The 26,227-nt window shown below is 40.9% G+C and overlaps 1 protein-coding gene across 1 annotated transcript; it reads left to right on the top strand.

Annotated features, from left to right (window-relative positions):
- Positions 1-7,198: 7,198 nt before the first annotated feature.
- Positions 7,199-24,986, top strand: LOC116063409 (vitamin D3 hydroxylase-associated protein). The gene is made up of 16 exons (XM_031318388.2): positions 7,199-7,387; positions 16,538-16,785; positions 17,219-17,332; positions 18,089-18,229; positions 18,615-18,748; positions 18,899-19,105; positions 19,198-19,238; positions 19,326-19,450; positions 21,094-21,219; positions 21,719-21,816; positions 22,213-22,312; positions 22,464-22,507; positions 22,594-22,633; positions 22,716-22,824; positions 23,165-23,310; positions 24,055-24,986. The coding sequence occupies exons 2-16, from the start codon at positions 16,570-16,572 to the stop codon at positions 24,175-24,177; spliced, it is 1,764 nt and encodes a 587-aa protein (XP_031174248.1). The 5' UTR covers positions 7,199-7,387; positions 16,538-16,569; the 3' UTR covers positions 24,178-24,986.
- Positions 24,987-26,227: the final 1,241 nt, after the last annotated feature.

The following is a 26,227-nucleotide window of genomic DNA, read 5'->3' as shown; positions in this document are numbered from 1 at the left end:
TTACAAAGTTTAGCTGCATATCGCAATGCATTGTGGGTCCAAAATAATTATACTAGCTGACAGCATTTTTCCATGGTAACATATTGTTAAATTACAGGCTATGTCAATATTGAACATATTCTATTGTAAAGCATTGCAAAGACAGACAAAGACTATATGAAGGACTACAGTATCAGTTTAACAGTTTAACATGTGGAGATGTTTATGTGGAAGGCAACAGAAAACATTTCCTTATAAACAGTTTCTTTTCAGTTTCTTTTTGTGATTTTGTGATTTCAGATATTTAATTGGAATCAACCCAACCAGTGGCGCCAAGATGGTAAAGCTGGTCATCCAAAGACGTGGGAAGATGCATGAGAAGAAGAGCTCATGTCAATCCTTACGTCTCCTCTCTTCAAGCGATTTTAATGGACTTTGAATGGCTTTGAACGTTAAGTCACATGCAAAGATGTGGACTCTTCTCTTTCCCACTATGTGAATGACAATTGTTCTTAATGTTTTATTTTTCCCCTTTTGCTTATATTTTAAGGTTAAGACTGAAAAAAAGACAATCTTTTATACAGTTTAAGCTACAATCTTTGTTTTTTTGGATTTAACTGTCAATAAATGCTTACATTTGAATTGTAACGCTCTATTGATTTTAATAAAAGTGTTTGTTTTGTTGCAGCTCTGACTCTGGTTTTAATTAACAGGTGAAGAGAATCTAATGCAATGGTGTAGTTCAAAACACTTTATAATATGCATAATTTGCATAGCTGTTAATGTAAAAAACAAAAATTAACTGTGAAAATGTTCTACAACAACATATTGTATTGTGTAGTATTAACAGCTATGTACTGGCAACTCGAGTTGCCAGGTAACTTCTGTAATTTAACTTACTAACTATCTTGCACTTGTAGATATAGCGATGAACTGTGTTAAAGCAGCCATATTATGCTCATTTTCAGGTTCATAATTGTATTTTAAGGTTGTACCAGAATAAGTTTACATGGTTTAATTTTCAAAAAACACCATATTTGTGTTGTACTGCAGTGCTCTCTCTCACTGCTGCAGATCCTCTTTTCAGCTGGTCTCTGTTTTAGCTACAGAGTGAGACCTCTTTTCTTCTTCTTCTTCTTCTGTACTATCTTTGATTGCACTGCACATGCCCAGTAGCTCAGATGTAGATCATGTCAGCTAGCTAGCTCCATAGACAGTAAAAGAAAGGCTGTTTCTACAACTTCGGTCAGTTACAAGGCAGGATTAGCTGGGAGACTTCTAAATGAGGGCGCACATGTAAGTAGTTCTTTTGTAGATTATGGTGAACTTGTGTGTGTTGTAGTAGTGCTTTGCTATTGAGAACGAGGTAGCATGCTAGCGTTAGCATGCTAGCGTTAGCATGCTAGCGTTAGCATGCTAACGCTACGAGCTAATGGTTGCGGTTAGCCTGCTCGTTTCGGTTTGTGACGTCACAAGCCGTGCCGATTTTGAACAGCTCACCCAGAGACTGAAGGCAGGACACATTCAGAAACTGTATCTCACTCTAAACAGCATGGATGGATTTTTTTCAAAGTTTGTATGTGTGTGGAAGCACCAGAGACACAACACCCCAAATCCCAGAAAAAGTGATTTTTTCATAATATGGGCACTTTAACTGACAATGGTTTTCTGAAGTGTTCCTGAGCCCATGTGGTAATATCCTTTACATAATGATGTTGGTTTTTAATGCAGTGCCACCTGAGGGATCAAAGGTCACAGGCATTCAATGATGGTTTTCGGCCTTGCCTTATGTGCAGAGACTTCTCCAGATTCTCTGAATCTGATATTATGGACTGTAGATGATGAAATCCCTAAATTCCTTGCAATTGTACGTTGACAAACAGTCTTAAACTGTTGGAGTATTTGCTCACGCAGTTGTTTACAAGGTAGTGAACATCGCCCCATCCTTGCTTGTGAACAACTGAGCCTTTTGGGGATGCTCCTTTTTATACCCAATCATGAACAATTAACCTTTTCCCCTGTGGAATGTTCCAAACAGGTGTTTTTTGAGCATTCCTCAACTTTCCCAGTCTTTTGTTGCCCCTGTCCCAGCTTTTTTGGAACGTGTTGCAGGCACCAAATTCAAAATGAGTGAATATTTGCAAAAAACTAAAACGTTTATCAGTTTGAACGTTAAATATCTTGTCTTAGTATAGTGTATTCAATTATATATAGGTTGGAAAGTATTTGCAAATCATTGTATTCTGTTTTTATTTACATTTTACACAACATCCCAACTTCTTTGGAATTGGGGTTTGTAAAATGTAAAGACATTTAGTTATGAAGGCCTCACTATAATTTATTACCAGTTTGAAAACAAAAACTTGCTTTTTTCATGCATGTGATTATTATAAAAGGAAAACAAAGAGAAGGTATTTAAAAAAGTGCAACATTTAATTTGCTCAAGTCCTGGCTGAAAAATTAGTCACTAAGATGAGTTTTCTTTTTGGAAATGCTTCACTATTAGCCGAGTCGCAGGAGGGAACAAAGGATGCGATGATGTCACTATATGAACACATTTGATCCAAGTGTTGCTATCTGTTGGCAAAAATTTACATTTAACAGGGTCAGTTGCAGGGTGCGAACTATGGGGGAGCTAGGGGGAGCTCGGCTCCCCTTAATAAGACATGGGCTCACCTGAAAATGTGATTTGTGAAATTTTGGGGGGGTCTCTAAATATATTAACAGTGTGTCATTTTGACGTGCATTTCAGTTTTGTGTAATGTGATCGTGGATTATTATGTGTAAAATTGCAAAAATATTCATTCATGCATGTCGGCGATTTAAATCTAATCCACTTCAATAAAGATAACTATACATGCAATTCTTGTCATGAGCATCAAGGTGTGGCGGTGCTGCGATGTTAACTCAAAAATTTGTAGAAACAATATAAGCGTTGGAGGCCATTAATCAGTGCAAAGTCCTTGAAATCCATTCTGCAGTTAGCATCATATAGCCATGGCAAAAAGAAAACAAGGAAGTTTAATTAATTTTGGTTTTACTAAGAAATTGTGTAGCGATGACGTTAATAGCACAACCGATTCACCTGCTGCAAGCCCTGTTAGCACACCTCCCGCCGGGGTGACAACGCAAGAAGAAGCTGAAGAATAATGTCCTCTCTGGCTGAAGATGGTGGTGGTCCCAGCTCGTCAGAGGCCGGTCACAATCCTAACCCCTCTAGCTCCTCTCTCCCATTAAATTGGAACAGCCAGCAGTGGAGAGACTGGAAGAGCCCATATACATGGCTGTTTGTTAACCCTTGTGTCGTCTTTAACCCTTGAGAGAGATTATCTATTGATTAATGGAATAGCTGACCCTTTGCATCTTGACCAAATTTCACACTTGGCCATTGGCTGCATCCCTTGGTTTTATTCAGAATAGATGCAAGTAACAGCTGCATGTTTTTCACTTCACCTTTTCACATTTTAATAGCAAAGTTCTTTGTATTCCAGGTGCAACTCCCAATACACTTGTTTGCAGAGTAAAGTTGAAGCTCAAACAGAACATGTTAGAGACCGTTTCCCCTGCAGGGAGATCACAAACTAAAACCTAAGTGATGCTCCTCCAAAAAGCCTCAGGCAATACTGTAACTACAGTCTGCACACACTGTGGACACACAGCACTTTGTTCAAATGCTAACACGCTACTGGCAAAACGGTTAAGGATGGAAGCTTGGGGTGCGTCACTTAGGCTTAATTGAACAAAGGAATTATGGTATTCTTCGGTAGCCTGAGTAACTTTAACTGTTGTTCATGTGAAATTTCGAAGACAGCCTGATGCTTTGTTTATAGACTATTTGTGGGTGGCTGTTTGCTGTTTGACATATCAATTCCTGTCGATAAAGTATAATAGGGTAAATCCTGTATAGTGCATACACTTGTAGCTGTTATGTATCTTTGTAAGTTGCAAGCGCACGACCCCGGTAAAAAAGTGGGCTCCCCCAAAGGCACGGTATAGTTCGAACACTGGTCAGTTGTATACTTTCTGCATCTGGTTAGACCTCGTGGCCATGACCTTAACGTGAACTCCAGAAGCATCTGGAACTTTAATTTTCAATTCAATTTTATTTATTGTATCAAATCATAACAATAGCTATCTCGAGACACTTTACAGATAGAGTAGGTCTAATGGCTAGATGCTGATGCAGTCAATGTCACTTCCTAGACAGACAGGCACCACAGTGTTCTCTATGACCAGGCACAAGACAAAAGCGTTCCTAGGCTCTGGTGATAGGCTGGAGGTTGAAGGGCAAGGCAGCTTTATTTCTATAGTACCTTTCAGGAACAAGGCAATATAAGTGCTTCAGATAAAACATTATAGAGCAAATGGTAAAACTTTTCACAGTGCCCATTTTTGGTTTTTCATTTCATCTCGTCACACTCCTAATATCCTTTTGAAAGGTTAGGTCCTTAGACTATGGTGGTTCGTGAAGGCATTCAAGTCCCTGTTGATCCTTGGTAAATATACATAGTGCAGTGCCCAAGGATGCATTTCATTATCAGGGTTCATGCTACCCTCTCTCTCAAGAAAACTGAAGAGGTCATGGTAAACATTGATTACTCCTGCATCATGGAGTGTCCTGAACATCACTTTCTGCAACGGAAACAGCTCCCAAAAAAGGCCCAAAAAGTCATGCAGAGAGTGGTTTGTCCCGCTTAACATACAATAGGTGATGCCCTAACCTTTCAAAAGGATATTAGGAGTGTGACGAGATACTCAGTTCACGAGATGAGACACAACACTATTTTAAAGAAAACTTGAATGATGAAATATGACTGCAAAAAAAATCTTTTATTCAATTGAAAGTCACCAAATGAAAAATGAGCACTGTGAAAGGTTTTACCACAAACTCAAATGTCTTCTCTTCTGTATAACTAACCTCTAAAGATCCTAATAACTGCTGCGTCCCTCTCTCCTCCCAAACATGTCCCTACGACCTATTCATCAAAAATTGTATCTTTTACACGGCACTGTACATTATTCTTGCATCTTATTCTTTTTAGCCGGTTTTATTTTCATGACCATTTGCTCTATGTTTTATCTGAAGCACTTAAATTGCCTTGTTCCAGAAAGGTGCTATAGAAATAAAGCTTGCCCTTCAACAGGGGCGGACTGGGACAAAAATTCAGCCCTGGCACTGTAGCCACACCAGCCCACATCACCACGCCCATGCAACCCCACCCACGGACACATGCATTCACTAATTACATTTGTGTACAGATGGTGAAAAAATATAAGCAGTAGGGTTGCACGATATTGACAAAATGTGGTATTGCGATATCAATTATGAATATTGCGATATCGATATTAATTTCGATTTTTTAAACAAATGTAAAATTACAAAGGTTACGGGAAAACGCATCAAAATAGATTCATAACAAATTAAACAAGTTTTCTTACAACACAAGGTTTATTTCAACTGACGGTCATATTGGACTGGTACAACATGAATAAGTAAATAAGGACCATGTCTACAGAACAGGACATGTTCTACTGGTTGTACGGTATAAAATATATAAAGCGAACAGGACACAACTTTTCTTTCTTTCGCTTCTCTGATTCGTTTTGTTGTCTCTATTTCTTCACTTACACTGTCACTATGTCTAAATATGTACACACATGGTATGCTCCATAGGGTTTGTCATGTAGTGGACCCGTGCGCTGACGTGCACTATGTGCAAGTGGCATGGTAACTGGCCAATTAAATGATGATCATTATAGCGTTTCAAGCTGGCTCTAAATCAAACACAACTAAGCCACACAGCCAACGGACGGGAAGCATCGTTCCACAAAATATTGCATATTAATTGTGACACTTTCGATATATTGCGATAACGATACTGACTGAGTCGATATATCTAGCACCCCTAATAAGCAGTACCTTATGTAACAGATTTTTAAACATTTAATGTAAGTAACTGGCAAACAATGCTTACTACTTTTTAAAGAGCACACGTTTATAACAAATTTACACATACTGTGTCTGTTTATGCCGTTTGTATGCTGTTACTGTCATCGATTGTCCGTGTTTCTCTCTGTTGACACTGTAAATATTGTCCGTCATCTCCATCTTTTCATCTGTTTTAACACTCTAACTCTGCAATTTTAATATGTTTTTATGGCTGTCTGTGATTATACTTCAGGGGGGGTCTGGTCTCCCCCAGGAAATTTTGAGGATAAAAAACTTCAATTCCTGCATTCTGATACATTTTTGGGCACCAATTTTTTTTCCCCAAGGAGCACATTTTGCTCCCAAGTTGAAAAATATAGGATTGACTTACATAGGCTACTGCTTTTACTGCTAAATTGTACAATAACACAATCATGTTATGGATACAAAACGTTGTGAAGTGTAATGTTTTCTATATTCTATTGATCAAAAATGATCAGTGATGTTGAGACTACAGTGTAATGGACCACCACAGTTCATGCATACATGTGAACCGCGGATTAATTGCAGAGTTTAACCTACATAGTGTAAAACTAAACACAACGTGAATGGGGCACAGCAGAAAGACGGAGCAGAGCGATGCTGCTTGTTCAGGGTTTTCATGTGTACTCCTATAGGCCTACACTTCTCAACAGGTGTTAAAACCAACTGTACCAAAACACCGAATTAGACTACTATTTAACGTGACAATGAGACGTTTTTAACCGGTAATGAAACTGTCTCAATTTAATACTGATGCCATCAGACGGCCGCGCGGACAGACAGCAGTCAGAGATCCGGCGAAGCTCTGTGCCTGTCAGCAGCGGCTTCTCGCTGCTGCAGCCGGTCCCCCAGAGCAGCATGATCACCGGGAGAGTCCGGTACAGCCTGAACCCTGCAAACGGAGATCCCGTTTGAAGGTGATGTGCTTGATTTTGACTTGAATTTGAGTAACTTCTGATTGGGTCAGTCGGCCCATCACGGGACCAGGCCGGCCGTTGCCGACTGGCCAAATGCTTAATATTTATTATTATTATTGTTGTTATTATTATTATTATAACCATAGTGAAATCGTGCAAGCGATAAAAACCCGTCAGGATGCTCACGTCACATCTACATCTTCGAGCTCAGTTGGACGCTGCGCAGTAACGCTCAGCCATCAACGGAAAAGTGCGTCTAATATCCTTCACTGGTCTCCGTCCAGAGCAACGGGATCTGTTGGTCCAGTTTATATACTGTCTATGGTAATTTTGCATTCGGGTTACCCGTGTTGTGTCGGCAACAGCATTAGTTTGAGCTAGTAAAAACTCGAGATGACTCATGAACAAACGCGTCTGCCGTGCCCAGTTGTTGACTTTATAGCTCTGAGAAGTCCAACAACACACATGATCTAACACCAGTCTGTTTGATTTCGTCTCAGTTAGCCAACATCTCTCCTAGTGCTAGGAGACTGCGGTCAAGCCAGCCGACACTCAGATCTCCGTGGTCAAATCAGCCGACACTGAAATTGTACAACGGCGCAGATCGCAGATACAGTGTTGCCAACTCTTTTCCAATGAAAGTCACTAGCACCAGCTCCAAAAGTCGCTAAAAGTCGCTAGATGACGTCATACGCTCATTTGCATATTTTTGACGTCATTACGCAATCATTTTTATAAACCGTGCATTCATGGACATCGGAAAAACGTTTTTCTGAGTGAAAACGTCATCATTCACATCACTTCCTGTGGGAATCAGAGGTGGGAAACTCGGGCCAGATTTTGCTAACCGAGTTTCCCAGTTGGTGACACGTTGTTGACAACTGACGTTTGATGTAGGAGACTTTGGTTCACTGAACATATTTCAATAAACTTATTTATTGTGGACAAACGCCTCTTCTGAGAAACATACACAGACATAACATGTTTCAAATTATTCATAAATAGGCCTATGGATAAGGGAAGCAGCACAGTGAGGATCCTTTTCTTGGACTTCTCCAGTGCCTTCAATACCATCCGGCCCCCTATACTTCAGGACAAACTAAACAGGATGGGAGTGGAGACCTGTCTGGTAGACTGGATCAAGGATTACCTCACTGACAGGCCACAGTATGTCAGGCTGAAGGACACCACATCTGACATTGTGGTAAGCAGCACTGGAGCCCCCCAGCCAGGGCACAGTGCTGGCTCCTCTTCTCTTCACCCTGTACACCTCGGACTTCTGTTACAACTTGGAGCTGTGTAACATACAGAAGTACGCCGATGACACAGCCATCGTTGGGTGTATCAGGGGTGACAGAGAGGAGGAGTATCGGAGTCTGGTGGGGGATTTTGCTCTCTGGTGTCACACTAACTGCCTACAGCTTTGGGAGGTCCAGACCAAGACTGCGACCAGTCCTGCTAGAGGGAGCTGAGGTGGAGGCTGTGCAATCATACAAATACTTCGGGCTGTGGCTGGATATTAAACTGGACTGGACAACACACACCAGCCACCTGTACAGAAAGACACAAAGCAGGTTGTACTTCCTGAGGAGACTGCGGTCTTTCAACATCTGCAGCAAACTGCTGTTGATGTTTTATCAGTCTGTGGTTACCAGCATCCTCTTCTATACTGTGGTGTGTTGGGGGGAAAGCATATCCAAGAAGGACACCTCCAGACTGGATAAACTGATCAGGCGGGCCGGCTCTGTGGTCGGCATGAAGCTGGACTCACTGGTGACGGTGGCAGAGAGGAGGACACTGGACAAACTGCTGGAAATTACTGACAATGTCAGCCACCCCCTGTACACCGTCATCAGCAACCAGAGGAGCCTGTTCAGTGGAAGGCTGCTCCTTCCCAAGTGTAGGACCAACAGACTCAAGAACTCCTTTGTCCCTCATGCCATCATACTCTAGCCTACAACTCCTCACTCGGGGGGAGGAGGAAATAGAATAAATAGGGTAAAGAGGACAGAACAGAACAGGAAGGAAGGGAAGGAGTGGTAGCCACTCACTCATTCACTGTGCAATAAATTAATAATCTACTCACATACATACCTGGATACTAACTGCTCTTAACTGCAAATTTATGCTAAATGTCATTTATTTATTAACTGTATAATAACACAATACCATACACAGTCCTATATATTTATCTTTATTTATCTTTAGTTTATTGTTTTTTGTTTGTTTACTTTTTGTAAAAAATATTTAGCTAAAAGTTTATTGTTATTGTTATTCTTATACTGTATTTTTTTTATACCTCTTTATTTAAAGAGTGTTTTGTAAGCTGCTGAAATCTGCTGCTGGAAATCTAATTTCCTTGCGGGAGTCATCCCAAAAGGGTCAATAAAGGGAAGTCTAAGTCTAAGTCTATGTATAAAAAAAAAAAAACACCTTATCCGTGTCCTTTCCCATTCGTTGTCCTGCAGATAACACAAACCCCTGACGATGTGCTGTTTGTATGCTCGCATAAGAAAACAGCAAGGGGATTTTTTTCCCCCCATTTTCTGTTTGTCTATGACAGGGCTTTTTGATGGCCCGTTGGTAGGAGACAGGGGTTATGCATGCCAGAGGTTTTTGCTAACCCCCTATCCTGACCCTCGGACAGGGCCACAAAACCGCTTCAATGTGGCCCTCAGTAAAACCAGGGTCAAGATCGAGATGACCTTTGGCATCCTAAAGACACGTTTCAACTGCCTTAGGCGCTTAAGAGTGTCACCAGAGCGGGCATCACAGATAGTGGCTGCATGTGCCATTCTGCACAATATAGCCACTATCAGAAAGGAGGGAGTACCACCACAAAACCAGCTTCTCCCAGATGAAATTGACCCCATCACACTTGACCACCCAGCTGGCGCAGCTGTCAGAGATGCAATCACAAAACAATATTTTACTTAATAAAAACACATTCACACTGCAGATAGGTCTCAAACTGTTTTATTGGTCATGTGGCTATAGGGAGGAAAAAGAGAGCAAGAGAAAGTTATATTAATAAATATTCATGGTGTTCACACTAAAGGGTTACTTGATTAAATAAGTTAACATACTGAGATCTGTTTTTTTTCCAGCTGATTGATCTCCAATTTAATTTTTTTTATTTGGAGCCTCCTCAGCTCAGAGTCCAGCTCCTTTAGTGAACAGTCTAGTTCGAGACTCCTTTTGTAAAGGGCCCTGACTGAGTCTGTTTCCACCTGAAACAATTCCACCACAAACAACCATTACAAGTTTTCTGGAGGTTAATCAAATCACATAAAGTGGCATGACTTTTTACAAACATAGATAATTTTTGTCAATGGTGTAAAGTATTACCTTGTTCACATTCCTTTTGTAGCCCATTGAGGTAGAGGCCTCAGTTTCTGGGTCAGGTTGTGAAAAATCCTACAATAAAAGAGATGTGTAAGGGCTAGTCACTTAATTATGTTAATTATGAAACATTCAAGTGTGTGCCATAATAAAAAGCCCATGCTGGGCATTCACCTCAGCAACTGTCTCAGAACACACAGACAGAGTGTCTTCATTTGCTTCACCCTAATAAGTAAAAGTAGGCCAATGTAAACCATAATTGTTATAAAGAAGGTTATGTTCATGGTGTTCTGTCTGCTGCATACTGACCTCTGTGTGGGAGACTGTGTGCATGTGTGCTGGCTTCAACAGGGACACTATTTCCCTCTACTGCAGAACATAGAGTCAGCTATATTTAACCTTTTTTTTTAAAATGACTAGTAATGCATTGAACACACATACCCAGTGTCACTTGCGTCGAGGAGCCAGCACCAGGGTCAGATTGCACAGCACCTGAAACCCCATGCAGGAGGTGGCCCTCCCCCAGTTTTCCGGATTTCACATTTTTTTCTGTTTGCTGCAAAGAAGTGTTCACAAAAATAATAAAAGGTTGTGGTAAATACTCACCACTTTGAATTATATTTTTATATTTTGTCTTGATCTGCTGCCAAGAATGTTTGGAGTTAGGGTTGCATCTAAAAATCAATTAATATTAATCTTTTTTAGGACGTCAAAGCCAATACATTCACATTTTACACACATACACATATACATACATATATATATATATATATATATATATATATATATATATGAATACACACATTTTCATTTTGTTTAATACATTTTTAATATGATTAGCCTATAATCATAATTTTACATTAATGGCCTATAGAATGTATTTCTTTAACTTACGTATTAACGCAATCAGCAATCTTCCTCCAAGATTGTTCTCTTGCTTTGGCAGCAGAGACGGTATTACTGCGTGCTTGAAAAACATTTTTATATTCTTCATATTTCTGAAGAATAATTTCTTGCTCCTCCGCGGAAAAATATATTGCTCTCGCTCTATCCATATCGAACGTGATAGGTTGTTCAGTGCCGACGTCACTCTTTTATGTGCACGCGCGCGAAGTAATCAGAGTTTAAGGATCAAAGCCTGGGTTGACAGAGAAAGTTGATGAGCTGCGTCATGGTACCAATAAAGCCTGATTGCATCGGTTTGGTTTTGTCAACTCTAAACCAATCCTGCAACCCTGAGTTTGTTCAACTACCATCATGGTACAGGCCCCTGATGCTCTAGGCTACGCCTAACAGTTGGTGGCAGTCATGCAACAAGTTGTTATGTCAAACGCCAATATAACAGAAGAAGAACACGCATCCCGACCATCCTAATGTGAACGCTGGTAGTCAGAAAAACAACGTAGGCCTAATCACGGGGGCGTCCCTGTTATTCCGAGGTGGCATAAACTCGCCAAAAGCTTAGTGGTTGTGTCAGCAAGGTAGATAGAAAGAAATATAACTCTTTAGCCAAATAATCACAAATTCAATACAGGAATTCATTTTACCTTATAATTATTACTTAGGTAGCCTATCTTTGAAGTAAAAAAATGTAATTCTACAAAGGGAAAAAGATCGATAAAGAATTCTCAAAGAAGGCTGGCTTGCCCAGGTCCAGGCCAGCTCAGCAGAGTCTTTCTCCCGTCGCGTCCTGCTGTCTCTCCTACCTACACCGCCCCGCACACCCTGTCCCCCTCCCCTTCTAACTACCTGCGCACTGTGCGCAGTGCTGCTGCACATGAGGAGAGAGGGGAGAGGCTGCTCCGCTGCTCCTCTGTTACAGAACAGAAGACTGTTTTGGCGGCTACAGGAGAGAAATATCTTGTGTGCTCGCTGGACAATACTGGCAACTTTTCTACAGAAATTTGCCAGATTTGTCGCTAGTCGCTTTTGTTGAAAAACAGTCGCTACGGGGGTCTGAAAAGTCGCTAAATCTAGCGACAACGTCGATAAGTTGGCAACACTGCGCAGATCGACGGTCTTATAGGGATGGGCGTATCGATCCTGTGGTATCGATAGATCGATATACTCACACTACTCATTAGGCATCGATTTCCTTAAAAAAATATCGATATAAACTAAAAAATAATAATTGGGGGTGTATGCATTACTTTCAGCTGTTTTAGATTACTTACTTAAATGACTATGTGCCGGGACACCCCTGTACCTGGCGGCGTATTGAGCTGGCCCATGTCACGTGACAGGAGACGAGCGAATGAGCGTCAACAGTGCGACACAGCCGACAGCGACACAGCCAAGGGCCTGAAAATGTGTATGTTTTTGTTCATATTTAATTTATTTAATTCATATTTATGTTATTTATTTTACTTTTAATTTTATTATGTCTTGACCATAATACATTTTGTATAAATGGTCTGTATTTGTCTTGTGATTTGTCTTAAATGTAATAATATTTTTACTGACAAAAATTGGCAATAAGAAATTAACGGTATCGGTATCGATATCGAGGAAAATGCAAGAAAAAGTATCGGTATCGTATCGAATCCTAAAAGTGTGGTATCGCCCATCCCTACGGTCTTAGCAAAGTTAATACATCCATGTAAGATACACATGAGACTACTTCTGGTTTTCAAAATAAAGTGTTAAATATTATATATAAAGTACACATAAAAATAAGATTATTGGATTGTATTTTCAAGAAATAAACATTTCTACTTTATACATTTTGAGATTTCACAAAGTAATTGTCCCACATTTCTACCGTAAAATGACTTCAAATCTGAAATTGTAGCTACAATAAAACAATGTTCCATAATTCCAGGCAATGACTGATATATTTGAGTACAGGACATCACTGACTGCATGCATACTAGAAATCAAACAATTTTACTGTATAATTTTGGAGATTTTTGGAAGCAAAGTCCCACATTTCTACGGTAAAATTACTTGAAATCTGAAACTGGAGAAGCTTTAAAAAGACTTCGGTCCATAATTCCAGACATATTGACTTTTTACAGATTCAGTGTGACAGCTGTTGCCGGTGCATGATTTCATGCCCAGTGCCTACAGATGGATACAGCACAGCTTGATACTGCGAAGACAGGTGATTGGGCTTGCTGTCTGTGTCGGAAATAATGCCACATACAGTATGTAGGCCTACTGTGTCGTCACCTAACAGTGTTGTAAATACAGTGTACGTGTCTGGATTTACGAAGCAAAGTATTTTTTATAGAACCTCCAGTTTCAGGAATGTAGCTATTTTACTGTTGAAATGTGTGAATGTACTTTAAAAAATCTCCAAAGTTGTACAGTAAAAATGTTTGATTTTCACTATGTGTGTTGTCAGATATGTCCTGTAGCCTACTGTGAGGACTGCTGTGTTCCATCAAGCACCAGGGTGAGTTACAACAATGACAAACCCTGGTTCACAGCCAAACTCAGAAGGTTAAGGCTGGCTAAGGAAGAGGCGTTCAGGAGTGGGGACAAAGACAGATTTAAAGAGTCAAAGTACAAATTTAGCAAGGCAGTGAAGGAGGCTAAACATCGGTACTCTGAGAAGCTCCAACGCCAGTTCTCAGCTAATGACTCTGCGACTGTCTGGAAAGGACTTAGGCAGATCACCAACTTCAAGCCTAAAACCCCCCACTCCTTCAATGACCGACACCTAGCCAACGACCTGAACGAGTTCTACTGTCGATTTGAAAGACAAAAGGACAGTCCTGACACCATCCCCCATGACACCTCCCTACAGCTACAGCCACTGTGCATCACCTCCACCCCGCCCACCTCAGCAGGGTCCTGGGCCCCCCCACCAATGCCCTCCTTAAAGGTCCCCTCCACCTCCACCCCCCCTCCCACCTCAGTGACGACTCTCTCCATTCACGAGAGGGACGTCAACAGACTGTTCAGGAGACAGAATCCCAGGAAAGCTGCTGGACCGGATGCTGTCTCCCCATCCAGCTTGAAGCACTGCGCTGACCAGCTGTCTCCAGTGTTCACAGACATTTTTAACACCTCACTGGAGACATGTCACGTGCCAGCCTGCTTCAAGACCTCAACCATAATTCCTGTCCCCAAGAAGCCAAGGACCACAGGACTTAATGACTTCAGACCCGTCGCCCTGACCTCTGTGGTTATGAAGTCCTTTGAACGCCTTGTGCTTTCACACCTCAAAGACCTCACCGACCCCCTCCTGGACCCCCTGCAGTTTGCCTACAGAGCCAATAGGTCTGTAGACGATGCAGTCAACCTGGCCCTCCACTACATCCTCCGGCACCTGGACTCCGCAGGAACCTACGCCAGGATCCTGTTTGTGGACTTCAGCTCTGCCTTCAATACCATCATCCCGGCTCTGCTTCAGCAGAAACTCTCCCAGCTTGGTGTGCCTGACTCCACCTGCAGGTGGATCACTGACTTCCTGTCTGACAGGAAGCAGCATGTGAAGCTGGGGAAACACGTCTCCGACTCACAGACCATCAGCACCGGATCCCCCCAGGGCTGCGTTCTTTCTCCTCTGCTCTTCTCCCTGTACACCAACAGCTGCACCTCCAGTCACCAGTCCGTCAAGCTTCTGAAGTTTGTGGACGACACCTCCCTCATCAGACTCATCTCTGATGGAGACGAGTCCGCCTACAGGTGGGAGGCTGACCACCTGGTGACCTGGTGCAAGCAAAACAATCTAGAGCTCAACGCTCTAAAGACAGTGGAGATGGTTGTGGACTTCAGAAAGAACCCAGCCTCACCTGCCCCCATCACCCTCTGTGGCTCCACAATCGACACTGTGGAGTCTTTCCGCTTCCTGGGAACTACCATCTCCCAGGACCTCAAGTGGGAGCTGAACATCAGCTCCCTCGTCAAGAAAGCACAACAGAGGATGTACTTCCTGCGGCAGCTGAAGAAATTCAACCTGCCAAAGACAATGATGGTGCACTTTTACACAGCCATCATTGAGTCCATCCTCACATCCTCCATCACCATCTGGTACGCTGCTGCCACTGCCAAGGACAAGGGCAGGCTGCAGCGTGTCATTCGGTCAGCTGAGAAGGTGATTGGCTGCAATCTGCCGCCGCTCCAGGACCTATACGCCACCAGGACTCTGAAGCGTGCTGGTAAGATTGTGGCTGACCCCTCCCACCCCGGACACAAGCTCTTTGAGCCACTCCCCTCTGGCAGGAGGATGAGGTCCATTAGGACCAAAACCTCACGCCACATAAACAGTTTTTTCCCCTCCGCCACTAGCCTTCTAAACAAGGCTCGGAATCCATCCTGACTCTCTCCACACCCCACCTCTGGCTCCTCATGCCACTGTACCTACTCTGCTGTAGCGTCCCTTTTCACTACTGTTTAACTTATTTTACTATTTATTTAAATTTATTTTATCGTTATTAATACGTACTGTGTGTATATGTTTATACTTATATTGTTTATATCTTTTTATCCTTCTTATATTTGTATGTGTGACATGCTCCAACAACACCGTGACAAATTCCTCGTATGTGCAACGTACTTGGCAATAAAGCCCTTCTGATTCTGATTCTGATTCTGATTCTCAAATATATCAGTCATTGTCTGGAATTATGGACCAAAGTATTTTTATAGCTCCTCCAATTTCAGAGTTTTAGTCATTTAAACGTAGAAATGTGGGACTTTGCTTCCAAAAATCTCCAAAATTATAGTAAAATTGTTTGATTTTCAGTAAGGGTGTAGTCAGAGATGTCCTGTACTCAAATATATCAGTCATGGTCTGGAATTATGGACCAAAGTCGTTTTATTGCACCTACAATTTCAGATTTGACGTCATCTTACCCTATAAATGTGGGACTTCTACTTCATAAAATCTCCAAATTGATACTGTTAAATTGCTTGATTTTTAGTATGGGTGTAGTCAGAGGTGTCCACTGAAATAAATCATTGTCTGGAATTATTAATGTTGTAGGCTATATATATATATATATATTCTTGTAAACTCCAACAATACATTCCTTTCACAATTTAGTGGAATTGTATTTGTATTGTATAAGGGACAGACACAGGTTATATATATTTTACTTCTGGTGTATATAATCCATTAATCTTGTTTTTATATGTACTTTGTATTAACACCTTATTTTGAAAACCGGAAGTAGTCCCATGTGTATCATTTCACTAACTTTAGTCCGTCCATCGCTTAGGCTACTCGATCTGGGCAGAGCCAAAAAATTTCTAATAAGACTAGACCGGCTTTGGAGAGCTATGCATTTACCACGCGTGCCAGTATAAGAGTGAACTACAATTTTAGTGTCGGCTATTTGACCACGGAGATCCGAGTGTCGGCTGGCTTGACCGAATTTGCTTGGAGCGAGAAAACAAACGGAGGCAGTCATGGAAAATGTAAAGCAGATCCTTCAGGGAGTGGAGCTTGACACCCGGACAGTGGCACTACTGACGGGTGCTGCCTGCGGTGTGGGAGCTCTGGTGGTGCTGGTGCAGAAGGTCCACAGCCACCAAGAGATGAAGGAAAAGATCCAGAGAGCCAGAAACCGCAGGGCTGATAGCCTGCAGCGGGCTGAGCAGGCGGTGCTCCAGTACAAGAAGTCGGTGAGAGTTCAGATTTGAGTGCCTGTTTGCCTACCATTCTGCACCCTGCACCTGTCATTTTCTATTATCGTCCCAGGTGGAGCTCAGCTCACCAACATGTTGCTTTGTTATATGATGCTGGTTCATTCATATCAATGAGCATGCTCATTGATATGAATGCAGTATAACGAGCTTGCAAGCTCGTTATACTGCAACTTGACCTCACTGCATAAAATGACCTGTTGTGACCTCGAGGATAATCACAGCTTCATGAAACTTCACAACCACAAACTAGAGACCTAGGGCATTCAGAGGACGTAGGGGGTTGAGCAGTAACTACCTACAGTTCTGTTTGTAAAGTGTTACCACTTTTGAAAAGTGATTTTTGCTTTGTGTGTGAATACATTTTCCACACATATGTTGCTATCTATATGTGTGTGTTTGTGTCCACTAGTTTCCAGTGACCGACTCTGCTCTCATCTTGACGCTGTCCCTGTCTGAGTTGACAAAGAAACTGCAGGAAGGCTCGCTGAGCCCCGAAGACGTACTTTACACTTACATGGAAAAGGTTAAAAACCGACATGAAGCTGGTCATTGTCATTTAATATTATACCAACAAAACATCCATGCAAATAAGTAATCAATGTTTTGCCTAGTAAGTGTACCATTTAAAGTTATCATCACAAGATCTTAAATTAATCATTAATGCTGCGGTAGGCAGAATTAAAAATAAACTGGACAACAATTTTACACAATTTTGTTTTTCTATGTAGTCCTACTCTACTGCACTGTATATAGATAGATGGCAATAAAGTCTATTATCTAATAGTTGAGCCTTGAATCAGCTGCAGCCCTGAGCCTTTGGCTACGGTAAACACAACTTTCACCTAAGAGATGTGGGAACGCGCATTTGCAGAACAGCCAATTGTAACACACTCTGAAGCGACCTGTTATTGGCCAAAGTCTCCCGTCATGGGCTAGATTTTCTGAAGCCTGAAAAAAGAGCAACAAGGAGGTGAAGAAGTTTAGTTTTCTCTCAGACCACTTGAATTACAATATGCAGAAAGGTTATTATAAAATATTTTGCCCATAAGTGCCTACCTCGGCTTTAACTCTACAGGAGACAGTTTTGTCTTAAAGAAGACAACTTTTACATGTACCCTAGTACAGCTCTATACACAATCATTTGTTCAAGGCTTTGTGCCCAAAGTAGATACCATGCATTGTTAAATAATGATGTACTTGCTTACACATTTTTTTACTTGACTTTCATGTTCCACAAAACCAGGCGAGGAAAGGCATAAGTCTGTTTGTTTTTCCACAGACTCTGAATGTAAACAAAGATCTGAACTGCTGCACGGGGATCTTGTTAGAGAGTTTTGACCAGCTGAAAACTGTTTCTACAAACAAGGAAGGTCTCTTGTATGGAGTTCCAGTTAGCATCAAAGAAAACTTTGCATACAAGGTATGTTTTAGTTGTTTATCACCTGCATCTTTAGATAGATGGATAGATTTTTGTTGTCCCTAAAGGGGGGACTTTGTTTCCACAGACTATACATTATGTCTGCCTCCAGAACAGATACATTTTTATACAACAACATACAACATATGTACATATGAACATAAATACATTTGTACCGAATGCACAGTGTGTGCAGTGCAAGACAGCTTGTTCTTGTTGGAGATAGCTAGCATCGTGAGGATGACAGTTACACTGACAGGGTGTCCAAATGGGAATGCACTCGTAAAATTATTCTTAATGGCATTCTTTATTATAGCTCAGGTTTGTGTCTTTGATGTGCTCTTAACTAACACTGCTCTCTTTGCCTGCGTCCATTTTACAACACAAGAACCATGACTCTTCATGCGGTGTGGTCATTAATCTGGAACAGCCTGCGCAGCAGGACAGCGTGCTTGTGGAAGTTCTGAAGAGACAAGGAGCCATTCCCTTTGTGAAAACCAACTTGCCCCAAGCACTATTAAAGTAAATCATTTCTCAATCAAGTTATAAGAAGCTGTGACACAATACAATCTGTACTCATGCAATTATATTTGGTGAAGGGGCTCGTATTGCTTTTGCACGTGCAGAGGACGTGATGCTCGTTGCTTATGTTTTCTTTTATTTCATCTCCAGTTATGACTGCAGTAACCCCATCTATGGGCAGACAGTGAACCCCCACAACCTCCAGAAGACCTCCGGAGGTTCGTCCGGTGGGGAGGGGGCTCTCATTGGGGGAGGGGGCTCCGTGCTTGGTTTAGGCAGTGATATAGGAGGCAGCATCCGTATTCCTGCCTCATTCTGTGGGATCTGTGGCTTAAAGCCAACAGCAGGTCGGCTTAGGTGAGCGTCTCTGCTTCACTTTTGGATATTCACTAGTCATGACACTTAAATCGTTGCTTTGTTTATATATGTGTTGTGTTTCTTTTGTTCAGTTTACAGGGTTTGATCCCCATTTATCGAGGGCAAAAATCAGGTAAGTCACAGTTGTACCATCATTGACTACATACTGTCTGAAAAATGTGGTTACTTTTCTTATGTTTTATGTTTCTTATTAAATTAGTGTTGTCATCTCCTGGACCCATGGCGAGAGATGTGGACAGTCTGGCTCTGTGTATGCAGGCTCTGCTCTGTGACCACATGTTTTCTTTGGACCCCACTGTTCCACCCTTACCTTTTAATATGCAGGTTTGTCCACTACAAAAAAAAAACGTAACGTTTTACCAGGGATTATGTACCAGACTATTTTTTTGACTGCGACCAGTAACTGAGTCTCTTCTGACCAAGAAATAGTCTTGCACATAACCCCCCATAAAATGGCAATTTGTTGTTTTTTACACAATTAAACAATTAAAAAAAATAGACAAATGGGATATAACAGGTAAATAGTAAGCTGGTAGTAGGCTAGCTGTTTTGAGTCTTCATGCTAACTTGCTGCTGAGATTGATATCAATCTTCTCATCTAACTCCCAGCAAGAAAGCAAATAAGTGAATTTTCCAAATGCTAAAGGGTAACCGTATAGACTGAGTAAACCCAGCCCGATCTCCCGGCGATTTGATTTCGCCCTGCAGCTCAGGCTGGAAACCTGTACGTTTATCTATCCTGCTTCCGTTACAAATCTGCGGGAACTAATCACAAACTGGCTTATCCACCTGGCGTGCTATTGGTGGGTTTAACACAATGACGATAGAGAAGCGACCAAGCAGCTTTTTGTTTACATTCAACATGGCAGCCACCGAAGCGCAGCAATCCGTTGATGCCGCTGTCGCTGCTGTTTTAAAAGATTTCAAAGGCAAGTTTTCTCTGAAAACGGAACAGAAACTTGCCCTGGAACAATTCCTGCAAAAGAAGGATGTGTTTGCCTTACTACTGACCGGCTCTTTTTTTTTTTTTTTTACTACCGACTGGCTTTCGCTCTGCCTCGCTCTGCAAAGTATGTCACCCGGATCGTTGGTCTGATTAGTTGAAGGACTATCCAATTGCGTGCAGAGTCATTTAAACTATGCCCTTTGATCACGCCTCTTGTACAGAGAAAATACAGAGCAGACTGCCCAGACTAATGTTCAATCTTAAAAGATTGAGACTGGTCTGGTGATAGCCAGACTAGGTAACGTATGGCATACAAGGATATTTTACACAATAGTGTTCATCATCAAAATGCCCCTGTGCCCAAAGTCAGGTCCATACAGGAATGTTTCTCAAGTTTTCTGTAAAAGAACTTTATTGGCCTGTACAGAGCCCTGACTTCAACCCCAGCTAACACTTTACAGAGCTCGTGCAAAGTCTTGAGTTTGGAAAATGCTTGATTTAAACCGTTATGTTTTCAAGGTTAGTAATATACTTGAATTTGAATATACTCCTTAACCAAAACAATCTGGTTTTCAATCAACAAAATCACTTGTGTAAGCCAAAAATCTTTTAATATTTGAAATGAAACGGTCCTTTCTATGATAAAGGCTTACAGAGTCTGGAAACAGTTGGTTGAGGTACCTTGAAAGTGCTTGAATTCTCTTAAAAACCTGTATGACCCCTGACTGGGATAAATTGGAACCTTATTACCCATCCGTAAACAACCTCCCCATTGCTCTTGTGGCTGAATATGAACAAGTCCCTGCAAACAGGTTCCAAAGTTTTGTGAAAAGCCTGACCAGAAGAGTGGAGGCTGCCTTTGTGCTAAGCTAGGCCTAACACAGATCTCTGCACACTGTATCATTTTATGGACGGAATGACTCCTCCTACCAGTTTTCTGTCAGACACAAAAAGGTGCTTTCAGATATTCCAAACTGCAGTTTCCTATTTACTAACTTCTGCTAAAATGTCTTGCCCTCAGATATACCAGAGCACCAAACCTCTCAGGATCGGTTACCTGGAAAGCGACGGCTACTCTCACACGTCTCCAAGCATGGCCCGAGGCATCAGAGAGGTCAAAGCTCTGTTAGAGCAAGCCGGACACACTGTAAGACCACACCACTCACAGACACACTGCACTCAAACACTATATGATCTATGGCCACATCAAATAGCATGTTTTTGCACAAAAACTCTGGACTCTGAATGCTGCTGTCGCATTTTTGCACATCTTTCCCACTACCACACCACATCATATACAGTTTTTTGCTGCTTGTGACATTCTGTGTTTTTTGTCTTGTGATCTTGTCTTGTGATATTGTTGCCGTTTATTGTTTTAGTGTTAGGAAAAATGTTCCTATCTGTTGAGCACTTTTTTTTAATTTTTTTTTTTTACTCTTGTAGCAGGAATGTCTTGTCTTATCTGTTGTGCAATTTTCTTCTTCACCGTGGGATGGTGAGAAACGAACTTTCGATTCCTCTACATGTCTAGTATATGTGAAGAAATTGACAAATAAAACTGACTTGACTTGACTTGAAATATGTGATAAGAGCTATATGTTTTTAATGTAGTTACTTTTGCCCCTCTCTGTCACTCATGCCTGTAGTTGGTGCCCTACGCTCCTCTGAAGATCTCTTACGCATTACATGAATTGCTTATAAAGGGTCTCCTAGCAGACGAAGCTACCACCCTGCTTCAAAAACTGTAAGTTGAAGTTTGCTTAAAAATGCCATTAATTAATCAGTGTAATACTTGTTAATAACTTAATTCATATAATAATTGTGCGTAATTGAAGTGTTGGAGAATCTATATCATATTAATAAATCATATTTTTCATCTTTTGATAAAAAAATTTTTTTTGATAAATCGTTTACCCTTGAAAATGTGTAAAATGCTTTTCATGAGTTCCTGGAGCTGAAGGTGACATCTTCAAATTGCTTATTTCGAACAGTCCAAAACACAAAGATATTGAATTTACAATTATATAAAACACAGGAAGGCAGCTGATTCTTTTCTAACTACTACCATGGGCCATATTACAATCCCTTAGACTACATAGTTTTGTTTTGTGGCAATGATCTTTTTTTGCTTCTATTTTAGGGAGGGGAGCCCTTTGGACCCCTGTCTCAAAGCACAGGTTTTACCTTACTATCTTCCTACGTGGTTGAAGAAAACCCTCTCTTTTCTCCTCAAGCCCCTGGTGAGTTCTCTCCTTACGTAGACAGACATGCATAAATACTAAAGAAAATGTAATTTTTCCTTTGTTAAGTATGATATTGGCAGTTACTTGATAACACAGTAACTGTTTGGATGGACACTAGTGTGTTTTCTGTCTTGAATGTTTTTTGCAGTCTCCTCGTGCATCTGCCATCCTCAGTGCTTTGTCTGGAGTTGGGTGAGAAAGTTATTTTGCCACTGACAGTTGTAATGTAATGGGCAAAATGTTAAAACTTACTAACTATTTCACTGCCTTGTTTTTAGTTCTGTTCCAGGTCTGTGGAAGCAGCACGCAGCCGTTGAGGTACTGTTAGTTGTCAGCTAATGATGCTTGTGCATGTTTGAATGCACACAGAGGACAATGAATTCTCTTGTGATTTCATAAGGACTACATTCAGGAAACCATAGCAGCCTGGAGAAGATGCAACATAGACGTGCTGCTGTGCCCGGTGATAGGACCAGCCTACAACTTCCTCTTCTGCGGCAAGCTTTCCAGTACGGTTCACTGAACAGTTGAAATGTTTTGTGATAACTGAAAAGGCATTGTGAATGATGGAGGGACGAGATATAATAGTGTCCATCCAGCTATCCATCCTATATATTTTTATTAATATTGGTCAGAGGTGTTTTGTCTTTGTTGATAGTTTCTATAAATTGTGGATAGCTGAACACCATAAAAAACAGACTACTGCATGAACTGTTGTAATAGCCAAAGAGCTACAATAGGTCTCCCTGCATCATACTTATGATTACCAAACAGAACAGCAACTATATTACGGCTATAGAACCTAGGGTAACACAGTAAATAACCTGTTTCTATCTTCTGTCCTTCCAGCTGCTCTCCCTCAGACGATGCTATACAATCTCCTCACCTTTCCTGCCGGTGTTGTTCCTGTTTCCACGGTGACGGCAGAGGATGAGGAGGAACTCAGGCACTATAAGGGCTTTTTTCAGGACTACTGGGACAAGCTCTTCAAACAGGTAAGAGACAGTGAGAGATGACTGATACCAAATAGTGTAATACAGTAGTAAAACTATACAGCCCTAATATAAATACCTTTTGTGAATTTATTTTTTTACTGGAAGCTATAATGTGTTGTGGAAGCTGTTTTTCTCAGTTCCCCCCAACTTAATGACTCATTTGTGTTACTGGCTTTGCCATTTTGATTCACAGGAAGCAAAACAGACTCCACATTATTGACCACTAGGAGGCAGAAAGATGCATTAAGCATTTCAACTCAACCTACTCATTCAACCAATTCAAAGAGACAAATTATGACCACTTGGGATTTACATTGACTTTTGTATTTTTTTTTAAAAATAGAGCTGCAACTAACAGTTATTTTATTTTTCAATTAATCGGCTGATTATTATCTTGATTAATGTCATGTTGTGTCTAAATGTCAAGACTAATGTGATGTTATGACTAAAAGAAATTCATGGCAATAATATAGGTTACATCATTTTTCAGTGTAATAGATTAATGCCAATAAGCAACTTCAAAATATTCTAATATGAAATGTTATCAGTAAATAGCTGCTATTTCTAACTCCAAATAGCCTACAGCCATGTGCAGATTATGTCCCCTTGTATCCTAAACTTCAGTGTCAGGCCATTTTAGCGACTCTCTTAGAACAGTAGTTCCACAGTTGGTCAGTAGGTGGAGGCAGAAGACTGTGGCGGTTCTGGTTGCCGACTGTTGACAGGTGTGGTGTTTGTTTTTAGGCTGTGTCTGGAGGCGAGGGTCTGCCGGTGGCGGTGCAGTGTGTCGCGCTGCCGTGGCAGGATGAGCTCTGCCTGCGCTTCATGAAGGAGGTGGAACAACTGGTCAAACAGAGCAGAAAGTAAGGCCTGGAAGACACAGGTGGGGCTGCTTAATTCAGGGGCTTCAGGTTAAATCTGCTCTGGTTACACTCAGTGAATGTGAAAACAAACCAGTCTATTAAATCATTAATGATGAAGATGCTTTTTTAAGAAGTAATAACTGCACAAAACACCTGTTAACCGCATTAAAACAAAATTAAATATAAGTAAAAGTTAACAATTAATGTTGCTTTAGTTGAGTATTTAAAAATATTTAATATTTTGAGTTGAGTTTCATTCTTCTGATCAACAAGGATGACCTCATGCATTTTCTGCTCTTCAACTTTTTAGGGCCAAAAAACTAACAATTGAATAAATGTTAACTATGAAACTGTAAAGGTAATATTCATGTTTACTGATTTAAAAATGTTCACTCTATGTTTAATACATTCATTGCAAAACTTCAGAATTACATTTGTTTGTATTGTACTGATTATACATAAACTTACATTTTTTTATTTTGATAAATGTTTTGAGTCTAACTGACGTTGACAGACATGATTATATGATCGTTATGTTTTGTTTTGCGTAATTCAGCATCCAGTTTGGACATTAGTAGGTGTGAAATAAGTCTTTGTTCTGTTTTTCCACCGCTGGCATTGTTCAATATTTCACGCAATATAGCTTGAACAAGAACTACATGCTTTAGAAGAAATTGAATTCACATCGTCATTAGGCAAAGAGGCACCGCAACCACATGTGGAAAATAATGTTTGTCTCTTTATGAAAACTGACATCTTTCTGTGATGTGATGACCAATAATAAAATAAAGCAACTGATTTGTCATAGAGAAACCGCTGCTGTTATTTGTTTCCACAATAGAAATGTTGAAATTTAAATGGTACAAGTCACCAAGTTGTGATCCTCTGTTCCTTCCTCTGCTCATCTGTGTCATCACTTGTGATACATTTTGTAATGTACCTTTTCGGAAGTTGATATTTGCAGCTTTTAAAACCTGTACAGTTTACACGTTTTTGATGTTGCGTATTCAACGACCTGAGTTTATAAAGTGTGGTTTACCCTCTAAGGCATCCAGCAGCTGTGAGGGCACAAAACCACTTTCTTTACCTCTTTCTTCATCCTCTCCCTCTTCATCACTGTACCAGAGATGAGCACAGATCATTTTCCATTCTTATTGTGAGCGATTGTCGCACTGATGCCTTAACAGGAAACAGAAAAGAGATAAAGGAGACTAATGACACATGGCGCCGCCATCTACAAGGCCAGCGCACCATGTCGTCATATTGTGATTACCCTGTGCTATTGTAAATATGTGTTTCTGTTGGGTTTACATAAATTTACATATGTTTTAAAACTCTCCTGGGATGGGAAACCATTAGGGACAATGTTAGTGTTTTCCATTACAATCGCCCACGTTTGCACTGCTGTCTCATTGAATGGAAATGCCTGTGTGCGTGCGGTAGAGGAAGGAGGGCACATTAGGCGAGGAGGGGAGCTGGAATTGAGAGGTTGTTCTTAGCATTATCTGTGGCACATAGAGAGAGAGTGTGTGGCTCTCGCTGTGCCACTCAGTCAGGGAGCATTAAGCCTTAAGAGGCAGTGAAGAGACTCAGGTCTTCAGAGGGAACTTGACATTGTTCATAAATCCCTCAGGATCTGAGACAGAAGCAATGACAAATACACACACATGCACAAATTCAGTCTTAACATTGCCCCATTAAATACATTTACCAATTACAATTTGGCAGTCGTGTGTATTATAGTAAATATTAAAATCAATTTAAACGTCATTAATATACTGTAGCACTTTCAAAAACATCACAGATGCACAAGTGATATAGCGCAAAAGACTATTCTTCAGTTTGCCAAATATAAAATACCCTTTTTAAGAAAAATGGTGACTATCTAAACTCTGATTTCCGCTGATTTTTCCATTTAATCGTAACATCTTATTTCAGTTACACAATACACAATTTTGCATTAAACACATAGACACCACTTTAACGTGTAAGACATGTAATGTGTCAGACTGTAATGAAAATGTCAGACTCTTAATGTTTGCTGTTCGGGCTAA

Source organism: Sander lucioperca, chromosome 2 (genome assembly GCF_008315115.2).
Source record: "Sander lucioperca isolate FBNREF2018 chromosome 2, SLUC_FBN_1.2, whole genome shotgun sequence".
NCBI classification, from domain to species: domain Eukaryota; kingdom Metazoa; phylum Chordata; class Actinopteri; order Perciformes; family Percidae; genus Sander; species Sander lucioperca.
Note: the sequence above shows the minus strand (reverse complement) of the source record. Positions and strands in the feature narration are given on the sequence as shown.